A 20945-nucleotide genomic window follows, 5' to 3' on the forward strand; every position below is an offset into this window, starting at 1 on the left:
TGGTCTTAAGGGCGCTCCAGGCCCATAAAATGGAAGCATCGTGGGAAGGGCCATTCACGGTCCAGGAGCGCCTGGGAGCTGTTAATTATCTCATAGCATTCCCCACCTCCAACCGGAAGCCTAAGGTGTACCATATTAATTCTCTAAAGCCCTTTTATTCCAGAGAATTAAAGGTTTGTCAGTTTACAGCCCAGGGAGGAGACGACGCTGAGTGGCCCAAAGGTGTCTACTACAAAGGGAAATGTGGTGGTGGTGTGGAAGAGGTGAACCTCTCCATGACCCTTGGGCGTATGCAGCGACAGCAGATCCAGGAGCTGTGCACTAGCTATGTGCCAACGTTCTCAGCCACCCCAGGACTGACTGAACGGGCATACCACTCCATTGACACAGGTAATGCTCACCCAATTAGGGTTCAACCTTACCAGGTATCTCCTCAAGCTAAAACTGCTATAGAACGGGAGATCCAGGATATGTTACAGATGGGTGTAATCCGCCCCTCTGAAAGTGCATGGGCATCTCCAGTGGTTCTAGTTCCCAAACCAGATGGGGAAATACGTTTTTGCGTGGACTACCGTAAGCTAAATGCTGTAACTCGCCCAGACAACTATCCAATGCCACGCACAGATGAACTATTAGAGAAACTGGGACGGGCCCAGTTCATCTCTACCTCGGACTTAACCAAGGGGTACTGGCAGGTACCGCTAGATGAATCTGCCAAGGAAAGGTCAGCCTTCATCACACATCTCGGGCTGTATGAATTTAATGTACTCCCTTTCGGGCTGCGAAATGCACCCGCCACTTTCCAAAGACTTGTAGATGGTCTCCTAGCGGGATTAGGAGAATATGCAGTCGCCTACCTTGACGACGTGGCCATATTTTCGGATTCCTGGGCAGACCACCTGGAACATCTACAAAAAGTCCTTGAGCGCATAAGGGAGGCAGGACTAACTGTTAAGGCTAAGAAGTGTCAAATAGGCCTAAACAGAGTGACTTACCTTGGACACCAGGTGGGTCAAGGAACTATCAGCCCCCTACAGGCCAAAGTGGATGCTATCCAAAAGTGGCCTGTCCCAAAGTCAAAGAAACAGGTTCAATCCTTCTTAGGCTTGGCCGGTTATTACAGACGATTTGTACCGCACTACAGCCAAATCGCTGCCCCACTGACAGACCTAACCAAAAAGAAACAGCCAAATGCTGTTCAGTGGACCGAAAAGTGTCAGAAGGCCTTTAACAAGCTTAAAGCGACACTCATGTCTGACCCTGTACTAAGGGCCCCAGACTTTGACAAACCGTTCCTAGTAACCACAGATGCGTCCGAGCGTGGTGTGGGAGCAGTTTTAATGCAGAAAGGCCCTGATCAAGAATTCCACCCTGTAGTGTTTCTCAGCAAAAAACTGTCTGAGAGGGAAAGCAACTGGTCACTGAAAAAGAATGTTACGCCATTGTCTATGCTCTGGAAAAGCTACGCCCATATGTTTGGGGATGGCGTTTCCACCTGCAAACCGACCATGCTGCACTGAAGTGGCTTCACACCGTCAAGGAAACTAACAAAAAACTTCTTCGGTGGAGTTTAGCTCTCCAAGATTTTGATTTCGACATCCAACACATCTCAGGAGCTTCTAACAAAGTGGCTGATGCACTCTCCCGTGAAAGTTTCCCAGAATCAACTGGTTAAAATCGTCCTTGAGATGTGGAAAATATTGTTAGTCTTTATGTACTTGGTAGTATATTTAGAGATGCATATGTCTTATTAACTCTGTTTTTCCTAGAGCTCCAGGAAGAAATCCCAGCCAGTGTTTCACCCTAGCTGAGATTTGGGGGGCGTGTCATAAATATAAAGGGAAGGGTAAACCCCTTTGAAATCCCTCCTGGCCAGGGGAAAGTTCCTCTCACCTGTAAAGGGTTAAGAAGCTAAAGGTAACCTCGCTAGCACCTGATCAAAATGACCAATGAGGAGACAAGATACTTTCAAAAGCTGGGAGGAGGGAGAGAAACAAAGGGTCTGTGTCTGTCTGTAGTCATCTTGGCCGGGGATAGACCAGGAATGGAGTCTTAGAACTTTTAGTAAGTAATCTAGCTAGGTATATGTTAGATTATGATTTCTTTAAATGGCTGAGAAAAGAATTGTGCTGAATAGAATAACTATTTCTGTCTGTGTATCTTTTTTGTAACTTAAGGTTTTGCCTAGAGGGGTTCTCTATGTTTTGGAATCTAATTACCCTGTAAGATATCTACCATCCTGATTTTACAGGGGGGATTTCTTTCTTTCTATTTTTTATTAAAAGTCTTCTTGTAAAAAACTGAATGCTTTTTCATTGTTCTCAGATCCAAGGGTTTGGGTCTGTGGTCACCTATGCAAATTGGTGAGGCTTTTTATCCAACATTTCCCAGGAAAGGGGGGGTGCAAGTGTTGGGAGGATTGTTCTTTGTTCTTAAGATCCAAGGGTCTGGGTCTGTAGTCACCTAGGCAAATTGGTGAGGCTTTTTACCAAACCTTGTCCAGGAAGTGGGGTGCAGGGTTTTAACAGCTCTTCCCCAGTAACCAGTATTAGATTGGTGGTGGTAGCGGCCAGTCCAAGGACAACGGGGGGGAATATTTTGTACCTTGGGGAAGTTTTGACCTAAGCTGGTAAAGATAAGCTTAGGAGGTTTTTTTCATGCAGGTCCCCACATCTGTACCCTAGAGTTCAGAGTGGGGGAGGAACCTTGACATCATGTAATTAAATTAACTATGTATCAAGGAATCTATTTAGCCCATGATTACGCAAGTCTTCCCTGTTTAATATTTTGAAACATTTGACAAAGACAGACAAGAGAGAAATTCAAGAATTGTTTTATTCATCAGTCATACTAGGTAAAACCCAAAGTAGAACTGTTAACTATATGAAAAAAATCCAGTCACTTCAGTGACCTACAGAACTTGTACATTTTCCAGCAACAGTATTTATGATGTAGCCTTTTCAGTCACCAATGCTTTTGAATTACTTACTTAATTTTCTTTTGCCATTTTGAAGATCAGATGCTGTGGTGAAAATCATTTGCACCACCAAACATTTTCATTCAGTTCTTTTCTCGTTATATACATCAATCCCATCTCAGATTTTGTCATCACATAGGCTTTTCAGGCATCTTATTTCTAACCCTAAGAATGTCCTCGTGGTGTATTTACATTTTAGAAGAGCTTGTGCACAGCACAAATCATTGCAAACTCTTTTCTCAGTGCATGTACTGAAGAATATGCACCTAAAGACTGCACTGTTCTGCACATATTTCTCAGCAGTCCATATTTGTCTTTAAATTCTAACAAATTATAGATTTATAAAAATGTATACAAAAGAAATTTTCCTTGAACCTGTACAATGCCTCAGATACCATTGGTAAAGATGTCAACTGTTTAGAATACTGAAACAACACAGAGTAATCTGATGTAAATTTAAGCTACACAAGAGAAATTGTTTTTAAAAACCAAACTCCAAAAACTGAACAACGTACAAGCCTGAAAACAGGCCTCATTGTAAAAATAACTTGATTGAGATTGCTTCTTGCACATTATGATACCATTAAGGTTTCTGATAATTTAATCTGTAAAAAAAGTTTAGAAGAACTACCCACCCAACCATTTATGTTGGTGGCTGTAAAACCTAAACACGTTTCTGTTCATATGATTTTCCTCTTTAAAGCAACTATAAATAAATGAAGATAAAACAACAAAATGCCAGTGCAGTAATGCAAATAAATTCTAATCACTTGCCAATCTGGCAAACGTATGTTTCTACCATGTTTACTGAAAGCAGGAAAATTGATGTAACTTTCAATTTTCTACAATATGGCCCATAAACCTGCCTTTCCAAATAGCCCAAAAACTATGCACAGCTCTGGCCCAAGGTAATCTTCAAAGCACCCGCAATTTACAGTGGAACCTATGCCCATCCCAAGGTCATCACCTGCTGCAGATTCCCCTGAAGAGATTCTTTCCAGTATATTATGGGCGGCATGACAGAAATTAAATTTTTCAGCAACCCATTGGCTTTTCCCTATACAAACAGTAACAATGGTAGGATATAGGATGCAAATATAGGATGCACCTTGCCCTTTTGAGGTAACTACAGGCGCACATTAGAGAAAGGATTAGAACAACAGGAGGTTCAACTCCCACATCCTACCTACTTAGATTTTTTAACTTAAAGATTTCTTTGGACCGAGTCTTGGCATAGTTTATCTGCTGCCCAAAACAGGTGGGTGTTTGTGTTCTTATTTACAAAACCATTTTCATTTGGCAATTAAAGCAAGCTATGTAGCTTTACTAAGCCCACAAAGGTTCAAAAAGTCTTGTGAAAGTCCATTTTTGACACTAGAAAATCATGAAGCAGAAACAGAATGTTTTCCAAAACACTAGTGACTTACTAAATATCCTGGTAGATCTACAGATGAACTTGAGCTGCAAAGTTCAGAGCCAGTTTCCAACTTTCCCAAAGTTTGGGGTGTTCGGTTTTGGTTCAAATTGATAACTAGTTAGATCAGTTGCCTGAGTCTCCACTCCACTAATAATTTTATCTGAGCCCTTCCACTGAAAGTTATTCAGGTAGTTATGCCAAACACGTAAGCAAGATGTCAGAATCAGAATTATGTTTGACAGTTTAAAAAAACAAAACACCAAAAAAAACAAAAACACAAAAAAAGCAAGTTGCCTTTTAATCTACCAGACAAACAGGAAGCATGTGCTGTCATGTACCAGAATATTTGCATATAAGTGTTTCGAACAAGATTTTTTATAATAGTAACACTGGCATGATATCACAAAGGGCAAAATTAATTCCTTCAGCATTTACTGTAACATTAACCAAGATGAGCTCATTTTATTTCAGTGTGAAAGTCGTAATTACTTCTATAGAATTTCCATTCTAATTTGATTTGGACCACTTGATCATTTTTAAAAATGTTACTATTTAAATAGGTTTCAGAGTAGCAGCCGTGTTAATCTGTATCCGCAAAAAGAAAAGGAGTACTTCTCTAAGGTGCCACAAGTACTCCTTTTCTTTTTGCTATTTAAATATAGGCTGGACTAAGATGGCAAATATGTTTTATGTAATGATTCATTTTATTTTTTTTTCCAGCATGATGATCCTGGTGGTAATACTAATACAAATTTTATTTCAGCTATTTTGCCCATTTTACAATCAGTGCATATCTAATTCCGGTTTTCCTTCCCTTTGAAGGTTTATTTATTATCTCCAGAATATCTTGATTCATGGACGCTGAACCAGTTTACTCTTACTCCCTTCCTGCTCACTAAGTTTGAAATGGGTATAAGCTAAAATGCCTAACAAAGTACACAAAATCCCAAGGACTTGATTAAGTGACAGTGGATCTTTAAACAACAGGTACCCTCCCAACAAAGTGATGCAGAACTTGAAGTGTCCAAACATATTATATCTACACATCTCTGTTAAGGATCATAACAAATAGTCAAAATATTAAAAATAAACATATGAATGCTTAATGGATTCACTATCTATCCCCAAAATGGACATCAATTTGTATTCACACAACTTTTCAATTTTATCTGTGCAATTATAATTAACAACTTGCATTTATGTAACACCTTTCACACAAAGTGCTTTACAAATTAACTGATATTTGATATACAAACAGGAATCACTTTACGCATTTACTATATAGTCACCAGAACATGTGTAAATGTTTTAATACTGTTCTTATGGACATAAAGTTCTTACTACCAAATTAACCAGAACTGTCTGTACATATTGAGAGAAAGAACACTGAGAAACTCAATTGTGCTTTTCCAGTTTTAACATTCACAATAAAGCAGGTAAATTTACCAGCCTATTTGTCCAATGGGCTTTTTTCATTGTGAAATATACTTGGCTGGATACTGCCATTCATCTGAAAACAATAGGAGTGGCCAATAATAAAAGGATACGTGACAGGTGATGTGTTTCCAATGATCCAGTAAATGGACAAGTTTACCATAAAGGCTATTATACCAGACAGCAGCACCATTAACTGTGGATTAATGGACACAGTCAGTAATCTAACATATATTTCTGACCATCTCTAGTTATACCCCAAATTGTTTAATGAGGTTTCTTTACTGTCAAATGCAAATCAGTAAGGTATCACACAAGAGAAGAGAGCAAACAAAAGGCAAACATGAGTTCTAATTTAACGTAGACACTGATGATTTAAGAAGTTCAGAACATGGTCTCAAATGGTGAATTGTGCGTCAAAATGCGTATCTTCTTTCTCTTTACTTGCTATGTCTGAGAAATAGCCCCAGATACTCAACTGCTCTCTCACAAAAATGATGTTCCATAACCATATTTAAGAGATCACAGCTTTTAGATGCAAAACTTAGTTAAGGTTACAGAAATAATTATGAGATCTCTGTCCCATTTGTTGTGACTAATCAGTACCATTAAGAGGGGGATCTTGCACCAACCATTACGTGACATATCACTAACTGGGTAACTGGCACTTTCTAAATTAAAGATACCTCCCGCCTTAGACAATAGTATGTAATGAATATATATTTGAGCCCTGATCCTCTTGAGGGACATCAAGAAGATGAGGATGAAGAAGGAGATTAGAGCCCTCCCAGGACGAAGCAGCTACTGACTGCAGAAGGTAACCACTACCAGCACTCCTCCCCCAGAAATGAAGTCCAAGAGCAGTGAAAGCATTTGCATCTTTCCCACAGTGGAGAGTGACTGCTGGCTCAAGGGTCATTTACATAATTGTACTTTAAAAAACTAGGACAAGCTTCTCGTTGGGAAAAGAAAAATGGTCCAACTCTAGAGGAATGGTTCACAAAATATGGAAGGCTGTCATGGAAATATTAACGCACCAGTTTTGTACCCAGCAAAACACACAGAGGACAAATAGACACTTAGATATTTGGTTACCATTTACTGAATACTCAGAAAAAGCACATTCACCTGCAAATAACGGGCGCAACTGTCAATTTTTTTAAACATTAACATTTGATAGAGGTCTGGTTTGTTAAATATGTGTAATCAGAGATTTTACTTAATTTAATAAAATCATTAGAAATGACATGTTGTAATGATGCTCACTATGAAAGTAACACCCTGTAGAAGAGAGAAATCTGATGACTATATTACTGTATCATGTCTCTATACAAAAGCTCACTGTTGTAATGATTGTTGTGTTTCTAATATTCACATGGCAACTAAAGCTTCCTAAATAAACTGTTTAAAAAGTTACTTATTCCTGAACTTTAGAGGGAGCCAATATCTACTTTTTTCCCCGTTACTAAAATGACCTCTAACCAGAAACAAGAATAAGGCAAGAACACTCTTAGGCCACTTCTACACCACAGGGACTATAGTGACATAACCCGGTAGCATAGACACATCCTAAAAATGGGGTTTTTCTGTCACTCCACCTCCCTGAGAGCTAGGTTGAGAGAAACAGCCACCCATCAATCTAGCTACATTTATGCTGGGTTTAGGATGGTGTAGCTACAGCTCTTGGGGTGTGGATTTTCACACCCCTAAGTGCTGTAGCTATTTTGACCTAAGCGTAGACCAGGCCACAGACAAACATGTTGACAGAGATACTCCTCTCTCACATAGTGGGGATTAAACAATTAAGGGGAGCAGGGAGTGATTCTCTTTCCTCACAGCCCCCATCACATTCGCTGTCAATGACTGTATGTGAAGGTGTTATATTAAGTGATAAGATCACTGGTGTTAAATTAAAAAAATAAAATATAAAATCTTACCACAGCAGAAAGTGTCCAGGGTCCAAATATCCCCCCTTCTCCAAATACTGGCTCAAAGAAGGGTACGATACACAACAACATGGCAGAGGACATTGGTGCCTGATAGTACAGCAACTGCATAGAGTTAACCTGCAACTCATGCTGCTTGGCTCCTACCCACTAAAACCAAGAGATAAAGTTGTTAAACATGAGGAAAATCAAGTCCTCATATAAAAGCAACTTGATTACTAACAAGGGGGGACTCTCACATGGCCGGCACTACATAATAAATAGCATGATTGTTACGTTTTCCACTTCCATTTACTGAACACCAAATATTTTAACCAGATGCATGTGTGTTAGTCTTCCCCCACCTTTTGAGTAGACAGTGGTAAGCCACTGGATGCAGGCATATGAGGAAGGAAGAGAATTGGCTGAAAGAGCTTTTTCATCACAATGTCTGATGGCTAATGCTTGAATCTTCCTCCCTTCATCTTCTCTCTATTCTTTGTCTCCTCACATACTCTATGAAAGGATCTGCCACTTGAGGAAGGAGAGATAAATAGGGGGGTTTGGAAAAAGCTGGCTCCTTTCATTCTCACACCAATTCTAGACGTAGCCTCGCTAGGGCTCAGTATCTTCTTCCAGTAAGAGCAAGCAGTATTACAGAAACTACCTATCTTTTCAACTTTCTACTATTATGGGATGCCTGAGCACAATTATTAAAGTCATAGCTGACTGCATCAAGTTACTTGCATGCAGTTACCACAAATGTGTGTGAAAGCATGCAACATTTGAACAGCGTATTTTAGGCAACTCTTTAGACCAGTGGCTCTCAACCTGTCCAGGAGTCTGATTTGTCTTCAGTACCCCACGTTTCACCTCACTTAAAAAGTGCTTGCTTACAAAATCAAGCATAAAATACCGAAGTGTCTCAGCACATTATTACTGAAAAAATGTTTACTTGCTCATTTTTACCATAAAATTATAAATCAATTGGAATATAAATATTATACTTACATTTCAGTGTACAGTATATAGAGCAGTATAAAGTCATTGTCTGTGTGAAATTTTAGTTTGTACTGACTTTGTCAGTGTTTTTTATATAGTCTGTTGTAAAACTAGACAGATATCTAAATGAGTTGATGACCCCCCGGAAGACTTCTGCGTACCCCTGGTTGAGAACCACTGAAAAGTTCATAATGTACCTTAATATGCAACAGCCCTGTAATATATTCTTATGACAGACATTCACAAGAAATAAATTCTAGTAATACTTTAAAGTATGTTTAAATAAAATCTACTTCTAACTGCTGTTACTTTCCCTATGCCCCCACCTTAGTTGACATTTCGATATATATGCTAACAAGCATGACTAACATTTTTATAATTCCAGGGTTTTCCTTCCTTTAATTATACATATACTAAACTTCATTTTGATACTGATTACAACTGAGATTTTCAGCATGTATAATTTAATACAACTCTGTTATCTTTGCATCTATGATTAGTAAAATTAATGTTATAAATGAAAACACTTACACAAATTATTTTCAAGGCATTGATTTTATATTTTATTGCGCTTAACTATAATAAAGCTAACATTTAATAAAGAGCATTTACTGTCAGTAATGCAGCATTCATTATATAAGAGAATTTACTATACTGAAATAATCTCTGTTCTAAATTAAAATATAACTATAATTATGCTAAATTCTATTTAAGGGCTTTCTAAGAAAGCACAGGACAGAATTTCACCCATAGGCCAACTAGCAGTTCTGCCTCACATGTAATGTTGCACCATGACAGTAACTTTGCTTGTTTCTCCTCTTTTCATAGATTTTTAATGCCAAAAAAGCGCATCACCATCACCTAGCATGACAGTCAATAGAACCTCACCTAGTGATTCTTGTCTCAAGCCCATAAGTTCTGTTTGAGCGATAGCATATCTTTTAGAAAGCTATCCAGTTTTGATTTAAAGACTTCAAGTGACACTCTACCATGTTACTAAGTAAGTTGTGCCAATGGTTATTACACTCACTGTTACAAATGTGTGCCTTAAAATTCTAGTCTGAATTAGCTGAGCTTCGGCTTCCAACCACCGTATCTTGTTATGCCCTTTTCTGCTAAAGAGCTGTGTAGTACCAGAAATCTCTTTCCTACTACTACAGACCATGACTAACTTAAGACATACTATTTCCAGACCACTTAGCCTGCCTCTATTACTTTCTGAAATTTGAAACAAGGTGTCAAAACGTTATTTTTGTTATGAAACATGCATATAGAAAAGAACAAGTTACTAACCACTTGATAAAGGGATGTAACTAGAACACCAAGTGTAGCAAACACCATTCCAAGGAAGTTAAACTTCACATCATAATAGGAATTTAGGAATACACCTAAAGTTATGGGAATCTGTAAGGAAAGAAAATGTTGGCTATTATTTACATTTGCTGCAGATGGAACTCAATGGATTAAAACTTGTTCTCCCCCAATATTTTGGAAAGGTCTGCACACACGTCACCCTTTTATCTGGAGTTACTCAAGCTTTATAACTAGAGATTGTAAAGCTATATTCCGTGATTAAGACATGGCATGAGCTATACACAAATTGTATTTTAAAGTAATAACACTTCGCGTATTTCATCTTTAGAGAATTTCACAAAGATTGACTTGCACTGTCTCCCATGCTGCCTCTCAGGCGCTGGCAAACAGGACAGAAGCCCCATATAACACTGCTACAATCCCTTGATGGTATGAAAAAGTATCGAAGTAGCGTGAAGGCCATCACACTGACCCACAAGAGGTGAGATTCCATGGAGGCCCCTAGTAGCCAGAGATGGGCTGGCGGCATTTGATGATGGGGCTGCGGTTTTGCTCATGACTACCTATTTCAGAGGTTTCCCCGCAGTCCACACAAGCAACAACACCTCGACCCCACTCACCAGCACAAGAGAGAAGGTACATGCCCATTAACCCAGCGCTTCTGCCCAAGGAGCCACAGAACCAGCGACATCCTGGTGACTCAACTAACAGATTTACTCAGTCAGCGAGCGCCAAAGGGACAGGCGGTAACGTGGCTGGAAAGGGGGAAACAACCCTTTGGCAAGGGGCAAGAGGGGAAAGACAGAGGAAGCTGCCTCCCCCCGCGCCGGGGGCTCCCCGATCCGCTCCCCCCCCGGTCTCCCCCTGGGGGGCTCCCCGATCCGGCCAAGGCAGAGAGGCTGGAAGCGGGGACGGGCCCGGCGCTCACCAGGGTCAGCTTGATGCGCAGGGGGAAGCTCTTGCCGTAGAAGAGGCTCTGGATGGCCACGATGGCCGGCGTGGTCATGGCCTTGGCCAGCTGGTAGGTGCCGATGGTGTTGCTCTGCAGGGACAGGTTGGTGAACACCACGAAGCCGCAGAAGCTGAGCGCCAGGGGCAGCACCTGGCGGGGCCGCAGGCTCTTGGGGGCGAAGACGCGCAGAGCCTGGCACAGGCCGAGGCCGAGCCAGGTGGCGGCGAAGTGCACCAGCGTGAGGCTCAGGTTGGGGAAGCCGAGCCGCACGTAGAGCCACTTGTTCAGGAACACGATGCAGATGGAGGCGACCAGGTTCACCAGCAGCCCGGCCGCCAGCCAGCCCGGCCCCGGCCCCGAGCCCGAGCCCATGGCGCCCGGCAGCCCAGCCGGCGCCCCCGGTTCCTCCGCGCGCAGCCGGGCCGGCTGCCCGGCCAACGAGTACGGAGCAGGCAGCCCGCCCGCAGCCAGCGCACCCGGGCGGGCAGGGGTCGCCGCCTTCCCCCGCCCACCACCACGCCACACCGGGGGCGGGCCGCGGGAGCTTCCGCTTGCGGAGCCAGGGGGCGGGCAGGGCCGGCGGAGACAGCCCCGGCCCAAACCCGCCCAGCCCGGGGAGGTCGCTCGCTCGCTCGCGCGCAATCCGCTCGCCCCCTGGCGGGAGACGAGCCCTAGGGGCGGGGGATGCTGGGCCGGCCTAGGCAGGGATCGCTAGGAACTGGCCGCGGGTGAATGGACCCCGCTGGGAACGAGGTTTCTGGCCGTCAGAGGAGCGAGGGCCCCAAGCTGCCTCCCAGTCGTGCGTTTGCCTCCCATTAGTCATAATAATTACCGGTAGTTTGCTCGGTTAATGAACAGGACCACACCACAGTGTTGCGAGCGGGGCCTGGACTTCATGACCCGAAAGGTCCCTTCTAATCCTGTCACCACATTCAAAGAAATGAACCCACAGCAAAAATCCCCCCCCACACACACACACATCACGAATCTGTGTCCCCAGGGTGAGATTGTAACACAGCAAAAATGCCCCCAGACTACCTGACCTGCAGAGAAGAGGTAGTAGCCACTAACCCCTACAGCAAAATCCTTTCCTGGTGGGGAAACAGCTGGAAAATAAAATCTTCCTGAGGGAGACTGAGCAGAAGCAGATCTGTAAATAGCCCAGTGTTGGAGAGCTGAGGCTGGGTTTCATTACCCTAAACCAGGTGTTCTCAAACTGGGGGTTGGGACCCCTCAGGGGGTTGGGAGGTTATTACGTAGGGGGTCACAAGCTGTCAGCCTCCACCCCAAACCCCGCTTTGCATCCAGCATTTATAATGGTGTTAAATATATTAAAAAGTGTTTTTAATTTATAGGGGGCGTCACACTCATAGGCTTGCTATTTGAAAGGGGTCATCAGTACAAAAGTTTGAGAACCACTGCCCTAAACCATCAGTTCTCAAACTATGGGTCCGGACCCCAAAGTGGGTGGCAACCCCATTTTAATAGGGTCGCCAGGCCTGGCATTAGACTTGCTGGGGCTGGGGGCTGAAGCCCAAGCCTTGTTGCCCGGGGGCAAAGTTGAAGCCTGATTGCCTCAACCCTGGCTGGTAGGGATCAGGTAACAGGCTGCCTGCCCGGGGCTGAAGTCCTTGTGCTTTGTCCCCCTGTCCTTCTGGGGAGGTGGGGCTTGGGCCCTTCTCCCCCCCCAACCGGGCAATGAGGCTTGGATGGGCTCAGGCTTCGGTCCCCCCTTGTGGGATCGTGTAGTAATTTTTGTTGTCAGAAGGGGGTTGCGGTGCTATGAAGTTTGAGAGCCCCTGCCCTAAACATTGTACAAGCTCACTGACAAAGACTGGTTTCCTTGTCCATAGAAGACAGTTAAATTATTATTTTGGCCATTCAAGTACAGTGTCTTAAGGTGCCAAAGAGCAGCATTTTGAATGGAACCATCCAATACCTAGCCAATCAAAATGGGAAACAGCTTCAAACATTCGCAAAAAGAAAAAGAGTACTTGTGGCACCTTAGAGACTAACAAATTTATTTGAGCATAAGCTTTTGTGAGCTACAGCTCACTTCATCAGTGCATCCGATGAAGTGAGCTGTAGCTCACGAAAGCTTATGCTCAAATAAATTTGTTAGTCTCTAAGGTGCCACAAGTACTCCTTTTCTTTTTGCGAATACAGACTAACACGGCTGCTACTCTGAAACCTTCAAACATTGTGAGGGGTGATACTTAACACAGTTCCTCCCTTGAGACATTAAGTAGTTTCAGGTCCGTCCCTCCCCATTAAATCTTTTGGTAGGCATTTGTGTTTCAAAAACCAGTGCATTAAGAAAATGTTTAATAAGTTCCCGTCAGTTACACCTGTACAAACTCATTCAAGGTACAGGTGTGTCACTAAGGGCCTAATTTAGCCTCCAGAATTTTTATTACTAATGGCAACATATGACTATGCTGGTCTGACATCTTTTTGCTTGTGAACTGAATATAGCCAATGCAGAAATGGACTCGTACACAAGCACCCAGAAGCAGTACATCTTTTAGAAATTCTGTTTTTGTGGTTGCAGTGAAACTCCTGGTTAAGTAGGGAAATCAGTTGATCTTAATAAAAAAGCAGAAGTATAGGATTGGCCTGATGGTACCGTGATTAGTACTCAGAGCTGCAATGCTTAGGTTCAGTTTCTCACCCATCTTTCTGTTTCAGCCATCTCTGTCTACAGCATTCCCAGCCCTTGGAAAGAGAGAGTATCTTGTTGCTCTGGATTCACTGTTAGGAGTAGCAAAGAATTTCAAAGAGAGTTCTATCTTGCCCAGCCCATTAGAACAGCTTCTTGGTACAACCAGAAAGGATCTGTGGCATGGACACTGACAAGAGGCTCCCCTTTCAAACTCTGAGCTGCTGCTAGATCAGGATAGACAACGCTTGGGTTACTAAATCAAAACACGTGTGCAATAGCTAGCTCTAGCCGCTCTTCTCCAGCTATGAAAAAAAAAAAAAATACAGCTCCAGGTTTTAGTTAAATGTGTAATTAAAATGATGGCTATAAACATCATGAAAATGGGGTTTCTAAAGGAAATGATGGTTCTGGCACAAGAATTTTCAAACTTTTTCAAAACATGGACCACTTTTCCCCATTTGAGATCACACCATCCCTGAAGCAACTACACTGATTGCTTACATGAAATGAAATAGTAATATCAAGAACATATGCAGATATTTTAACTGCCTTTAAAGCAATAGGTAGTCTTTTTTTAAAAGGCTTAGTAACTCCATCTTTGTGTGTACTTAATTTAACGTCCCTTCCTCCCAACTGTTGTCTTCTTTCCCCACTTCCCTACACACATTTCCCTGCAGCCTCATTCCCTTCAGATTCCAAGGCCAGAATAGACCACTGTGATCATGTAATCTGACATCCTGTATAATACAGGCCATAGGACTTTCCCAAAATAATTCCATATGCATAGCATATCTTTTAGAAAGACATCCAGTCTTGATGTAAAAATTGGCAGTGGAGAATCCATCACCACCCTTGCTAAATTGTTCCATTGGTTAATTACCCTCAGTGTTAAAAATGTGTGCCTTATTTCGAATCTGAATGTCTAGCTTCAACTTTCAGCCATTGGGTTATGTTATACCGTTCTATTAGATTGAAGAGCCCGTTATTAAATATTTGCTCCCCATGGAGATACTTATAGACTATGATCAAGTTACTCCTTACCCTTCTCTTTGTTATGCTCAATAGATTGAGCAATTTGAGCCTGTTCCTATAAGGTATATGATCTAATCCTTTAATCATTGTCACAGCTCTTCTCTGAACCCTCTCCAATTTATCAACATTCCTCTTGAACTGTGGGCACCAGAATTGATGCAGTAGTCCAGCTGTGATTGCACCATTGACAAAGAGAGGTAAAATAATCTCTCTACTCACACAAGATTCCCATTTATGCATCCAAGGATTGCATTAGCTGTTTTAGTCACAGTATCACACATAGCTCACATTCTGCTGATTATCCACCTCGACCCCCAAATATTTTTTCAGTCACTGCTTCCCAGCATAGAGTCCCCCATCCTGTAAGTATGACCTGAGTTCTTTGTTCCTAGATGTATTCATTTAGCCATATTAAACTGCATATTGTTTGCTTGCGCCCAGTTTATTAAGTGATCATTATTTACCACTCCCCCACTGCGTGTGTCACTTGCAAATTTTCATTGATGATTTTGTTTTCTTCTAGGTCATTCATTGAAAACATTAAATAGCATAGGGCCGAGGACAAATCCTGGAGGGATCCAACTGGAAATACATCTGCTTGATGACTATTCCCCATTTACAATTACATTACAATCAGTTTTTAATCCATTTAAATTTTATATTGTTCTAGGTTGCTGTTTTTTTTAAATGAAAATCTCATGTGGTACCAAGTCAAATGCCTTACAGAAGTCTAAGGGTATGTCTATACTACCCGCCGGAGCGATGGGCAGCAATCGATCCAGCGGGGGTCGATTTATTATGTCTAATCTAGATGCAATAAATCAACTCCCAAGCACTCTCCCCTCGACTCTTATACTCCAGCACCACGAGAGGCGCAGGCAGAGTTGACAGGGAAGTGGCAGCAGTCGACTCACCATAGTGAAGACATCACAGTGAGTAGGTCTAAGTCCATCAACTTCAGCTACGTTATTCACGTCATTGCGTAAGTTAGATCGATCCCCCCACCCCAGTGTAGACCAGGCCAAAGTATATTACATCAGTGGTATTACCTTTATCATCCAAACTTGTAATCTCTTCAAAGATATCAAGTTAGTTGGCAGGATCTATTTTCCATAAACCCATGTTAATATGCATTAATTACATGAACCTTCTTATATCCTTTGTTGAGCTTTGTATCAGCCACTCCACTATCTTGCCCAGAATTGATGTCAGGCTGACATGCCTATAGTTACCTGGGTCATCCCATTTCCCCTTTTTAAAAAATGGCACGTCATTAGCTTTCTTCCAGTCTTTGGGAGCTTCCCTAGTGCTCCAGGACTTACTGAAAATCAACATGAGCAGTGCCGCAAACTCTTGGAGGCAAGTTATCTGGATCTGATTTAAAAATGTCTAACTTCACAGCTTCTGTTTAACATCCTCTCAAGAGGCTAGCGGAATGGAAAGAGTTAGGACCATATGATGAGTTTTTTTTTCCCCCCAAAAACAGAACAGAAATATTTATTGAACACTTCTGCCTTTTCTGCATCATTATGATAATTCTACCATTTCTGTCTAGTAATGGTACAATACCAATTGTCAGGATTATTTTTGTTCCCAATATATTTAAGAAACTCCTTTTTATTGTCCTTAACTCTGCTGGCCATAGATTTCTCCTTGTGTTCCTTTGCTTCTCTATCAGTTTTCTAGAATTCCTAACTTCTGATTTCTTACTATCAACTTCTCCATTATTCCATTTATTTTAATATATATTATGTTTATAGCTGCCTTCACTTAGTTTCTAAACCAGGTCAGTTTGTTAACCAGCACAGTCTTCTTCCTCAACTGAGGGATCATGGCTTCTGGACATTCTTCTGCTGGTGGCTGACAGTTCCAGTCCACAAGTGGCTCCTTTAGAATTGCCTGATTAAGTGAAGGGGTCTGTTCACATATTTGGAGTCACTTGCAGCATTGGGGCCCTAATGTACATTTTTATGTTAGAATCAACAAACAATAGGGTTTCTGCTTATGAAGCAATTTTATTGGAAAAACATTTAAGAAAAAGACTGTATATCAACTTGCATCAAGTATTTAGTCGGCATTTTTCCAAACACAGATATTCAAATCTGAGTTTAATTTTACAAAAGACACTACTACCCCAAAAATGTATGTATTTTTCAAACAGAACAGGATGTCCAGACTTCCCATTTATAAATGGGGACTTGCCATTCAAAAGTTCCTGTCAATAACTAGAATGGTAGAACTATGATTGTATTTCATATCCCAGAGGATCAAGACCCTGGTCCAAAAGCATTAGAGAAGACTCCCTCAGCTTCTGTAGCAGCTTTCTGAGTTCTTCCTTAGAAAACACCTAAAAATAAAAGATATATACATGAGATCATATCTTCTTTACAGAGGAGACAGATCTGCAAGTAAACAGTGGTTTAAGTATGCTGCTTAACTTATGTCTAGGCACTCTCAACACTTGGTCTGACAAATAGGTTAGAAAAAAGAACTCCATGATCAGGTGTCAGGATTGGAAGAGAGTGACAGAGTATGCAAAGTGAAACAACCAACCTCAAAACCCACTCACTAACTCAAAACAGCTTGATGTTTCCACTAGAAAGATCAGCAGGGAAATAGGCAATATTAACATATATGTTTGTTGTCACTAGGCTTCAGAGTCCATACCAACTGAATTGAGCAGGTCATAGCTCTTACAGCTGATGGTTTACCTGCAAACTCTGCAAGACAATCCGTTACTGATTCACAATGGAAAAAGATTTTTTCACAGCCATAAGGACTAGAAACATAAAGGCATTAAATTTACAAAAGCCCTGACACACTGTATCAGTGAGTACTGGGTCAATAAGATCTCTACCACCGATGAAATGTAATGGCAGGGTAATAAATCTTGATTACAATTAAAAAAAAAAACAAAAAAAAACACACCAAAACCATACAAATGGCACCATACAGAAGAATGATATATTGGTTATCTTAATATTTTGTGTAATTCTCATGGCCCTTATCAACTCTGAAAGAAAGCATAGCAAAAAACTCACATAAAATGTTAACTGTGTCAGGAAATCCTTTACTGCTGCAAGTAACAGGATTAAACAGTATGACCTAGTGTTTGTTTTTCTAACTGTAGCTTCATGACTTCATTTACAAACACACATTCTGTAGTTTTAAATTTACTAAACAATTGTGGATTTCTTTAAATTAGATTTAAAATGCAAATAAATAAGTGATTTTGAGCTTTGTCTCACCACATAGAGCTTGTGTCGCTCTGAAGCGACCACATCAGCTAGTCTCAGGCATTCCTGGTACTGTCTGGTGCTGTGTAAAACTGTATGAAGTAGAAAGCAAATCATAGGCAGGCACAGTTTTCGCAGCAAGATCATCTGATGTGTTCGTTCAGGGTCATCTTCAGCATCCTTACCATAGAAAAGCATGTGTTAGTTACAAGTACATTCCTTTACTAGGTTTTATTATATTGTCCTCAAAACAACAGTACTTCTGCCCAATTCTAACTGTCAGGGGGGAAAAGTAATGCAGCAAAATATAGTGGAAATAACACATATTTACAAGTTTTGAAGACTTAAAATCAGTTTACAAATGGTTATTGTATTGCAAAGAAAATGATTTTCCCTAAAAATTTAACACAAAAAAGAAAATTAAGTTTCATAATAGGGTATTTCCCTAAGTGTAGACTGGTTGCCATCTCCACATTTTGCCTGTGTCCAGTTAAAGCAGTCCATGTTTTCCAACCATATTTAATGTATTGTGTAAACTTCTTTCAGGTAGATTTGTCCTGCAAATTCACATTCTGATCGCAAGCAATGCGGAAGCCAGCTTCTAGTTGAAGGAGTTTGGAAGAAACTACTCCTGTGAGCATGCTATTCTTTAGATGTTCACTACACGGTTTCTTATACCTCCTCTGATGAATCTGGTACTAAACACCGTCAGAGACAGGAATCTGGACTTGATGGGGGCAATTCTCATATTCCCAACCATGGGGAAAAAAATCCATTCATGGTGATAGTCAAGTCACCAGAGTGAACTGTAACTGAGCAGCAACAGCAAGTGAGACTGGGAAGCACTAATATCTCCTATTGTTGGGTAGAAACAGCTTTTTGGAGGCCTGTTCTGGGGTACAAGAGTGCATTTTACCTCTCTGACATCAACCATCCATCCTCCATCAACAAATAGCAAGACATTGTACATTTTCTCTTTCACATCAGCTGTTACAGCATCCAAGAGACCTTTCCAAATACCATAATCCATCTGAAGGAGAAAAACAGAGTAAACAGAATATCCAAGGCCTATTTTAACAGAACAGATATTTTAATCTGACGTATAGACATTGACAGATCTAATTCTAAATACAAATCTTAAATTTTAGCTGTTGGCTGAAATGCCAGCTGCTAATAGACATCATCATGCATGCTTAATTACCTACATAAAGAGAGTTAAACAGAGAGTTTTGAAGCAGGCACAGCCATAAGAGGAAGATGATAATATTTTGACAACTTATTTTACCATATCTCCAGAACAAGATTGCAGGTTTCAATTAAACAACCTACAGTATATTTTGTACTTGTCAACAGGTGAAGTCTATAAAGAGGGTCTTTTGGTGAGAAAAACCTGCAACATCTTTTATAAGAGGGTAGTAAAATACAATAGATCATCACACAAAACAGCATTCTCCCTCACTTTCCAGTGAAGATTTATTAGCAGAATGTAGTAGTGAGGTCTCGTATTACTAAGACTGAATATTTTTACAAAATTATACAATAGAATATTTTCTAGTATATTATGATGTACTATAAGAAAGATTAAATACAGTTGTAAAATATAGGCGCGCTTTATATAAATATAGGAGTGCTTTACTAGGTTTGATTTTTTAAATTCATTTTCAGTATTCAAAATTCAGTAATTCATAAAATGGATCTCCCAATCAATGTGAATTAGTACATTTCTACTGTATTAAAAGTGGACTGTCCCTCTGAAACAGGGACTATTGGAATGTAGAGTATTTATGTGATTATTTTTACATTTCAAAATACTTTGTCGACAAACTTTGAGACTAACATCTACGCATTCTGTATACCTCATACTTCTTCTCTTTATGTTCATGGGCCACTCTCTCAGTGAAGCTTGCTTGTGTCAGCAAAGTAGGCTTCTGTGGAGCTGAGTTCATGTGTTTAAACCACTCATTGAACGTTTCATGGGCTTCCTAAATTGCATTGGGAAAAAAACATTTGCTAAAGATTGCTACTCAGATTTTGATCTGTGAATTGCTCAAGTTACACTGATCGCCTTGTTAAGTTTTTACAATAGAAGAATTTAGCACATCTTGCTTCTCCCAAGTTACTCAAGAGTCAACATTTGTCAACAGTGCAGAAAAACAGCACCACTTTGTAACATTTCAACTACAGTGCACATTTGCTCAAATATGTACATGCTTCTCTAGAGCCATTTCCAATCCTAAAATAAGAGGCGAAAATTATAGTTACCCGTAAGTGATTTCAAGTACCCAACATTTAGTGTATTTGATTCTTACCAGGTATGCTCTGATACATAAATGCTCTCTTATAGCATTGTCATCTTCAGCTGGCAGCGGACTATCCATTCCTTGTTCCTCCCACTGATTGTATATTTCTGCTATGGAATCTTGTGGAATCTTCACAAACACATCTTTTGCTGCTTCATGTTTCTTGGATGCTGTGACAATGCGATTTAGAATTTCAGTACTTTTATAATGTTGTTACAAAATTGGTTAATGCTGGTGACAAACTTATGATACAATTTTGCTATAATTTCAAGATGGAGGATACTTGCCCTCTTCACTGTCCTAGTCATGCTCTTTAATGAGCTATATGATTTTAGCCCAAATCTAACGTTCTTAGATTGCTGAGACTAACCGTCAATGAGACTATGTTAAAATCTACTACCCAAATAAAATCTGTAAAGTGATAATACCCAAGAACTTCCTCATTATAGCATTGCTTTGCTTAAGTGCTTCAGCCCTCTGTCCAGGATCAAATACCAGCCAGTCAATCACATCAATCTTCAAGCGATCTTCCTGTAAAAGCACACTTATTAGACTTAAGATCTTTTTCAAGGATAAAGCAAATTGTTAAATACACTTGGTTCTGGATATTAAATAGCGTCCTATGAAGAAGTCTCCAGACAGCATTACGGGACGCTTATGGTAGACTGGTTTAACCACAGTTTTACTACCAAAA

At 40.8% G+C, this 20945-nt stretch overlaps 2 protein-coding genes across 2 annotated transcripts in view; both read right to left on the reverse strand.

The window, feature by feature from the left end:
• Positions 1-2817: 2817 nt before the first annotated feature.
• Positions 2818-11566, reverse strand: SLC35E3 (solute carrier family 35 member E3). The gene is made up of 5 exons (XM_084632230.1): positions 10998-11566; positions 10049-10159; positions 7766-7924; positions 5942-6024; positions 2818-5433 (listed from the first exon to the last, which is right to left on the reverse strand). Exons 1-5 carry the CDS (start codon positions 11391-11393, stop codon positions 5247-5249), a joined length of 936 nt encoding a protein of 311 aa, XP_084488356.1. The 5' UTR covers positions 11394-11566; the 3' UTR covers positions 2818-5246.
• Positions 11567-16741: 5175 nt separating this feature from the next.
• NUP107 (nucleoporin 107) overlaps positions 16742-20945 on the reverse strand; it is a 48768-nt gene continuing 44564 nt past the window's right edge. The window contains exons 23-28 of the mRNA XM_084642648.1: positions 20680-20782; positions 20261-20421; positions 19808-19933; positions 18868-18981; positions 17964-18131; positions 16742-17062 (exon numbers count right to left, since the gene is read on the reverse strand). Of these exons, the coding sequence (XP_084498774.1) occupies positions 16955-17062; positions 17964-18131; positions 18868-18981; positions 19808-19933; positions 20261-20421; positions 20680-20782 (780 nt within the window). The 3' untranslated portion in view covers positions 16742-16954. The remainder of the gene's footprint in view (positions 17063-17963; positions 18132-18867; positions 18982-19807; positions 19934-20260; positions 20422-20679; positions 20783-20945) is intronic.

The sequence above is a fragment of the Lepidochelys olivacea genome, assembly GCF_965140295.1.
Source record: "Lepidochelys olivacea isolate rLepOli2 genome assembly, chromosome: 1".
NCBI lineage: Eukaryota > Metazoa > Chordata > Testudines > Cheloniidae > Lepidochelys > Lepidochelys olivacea.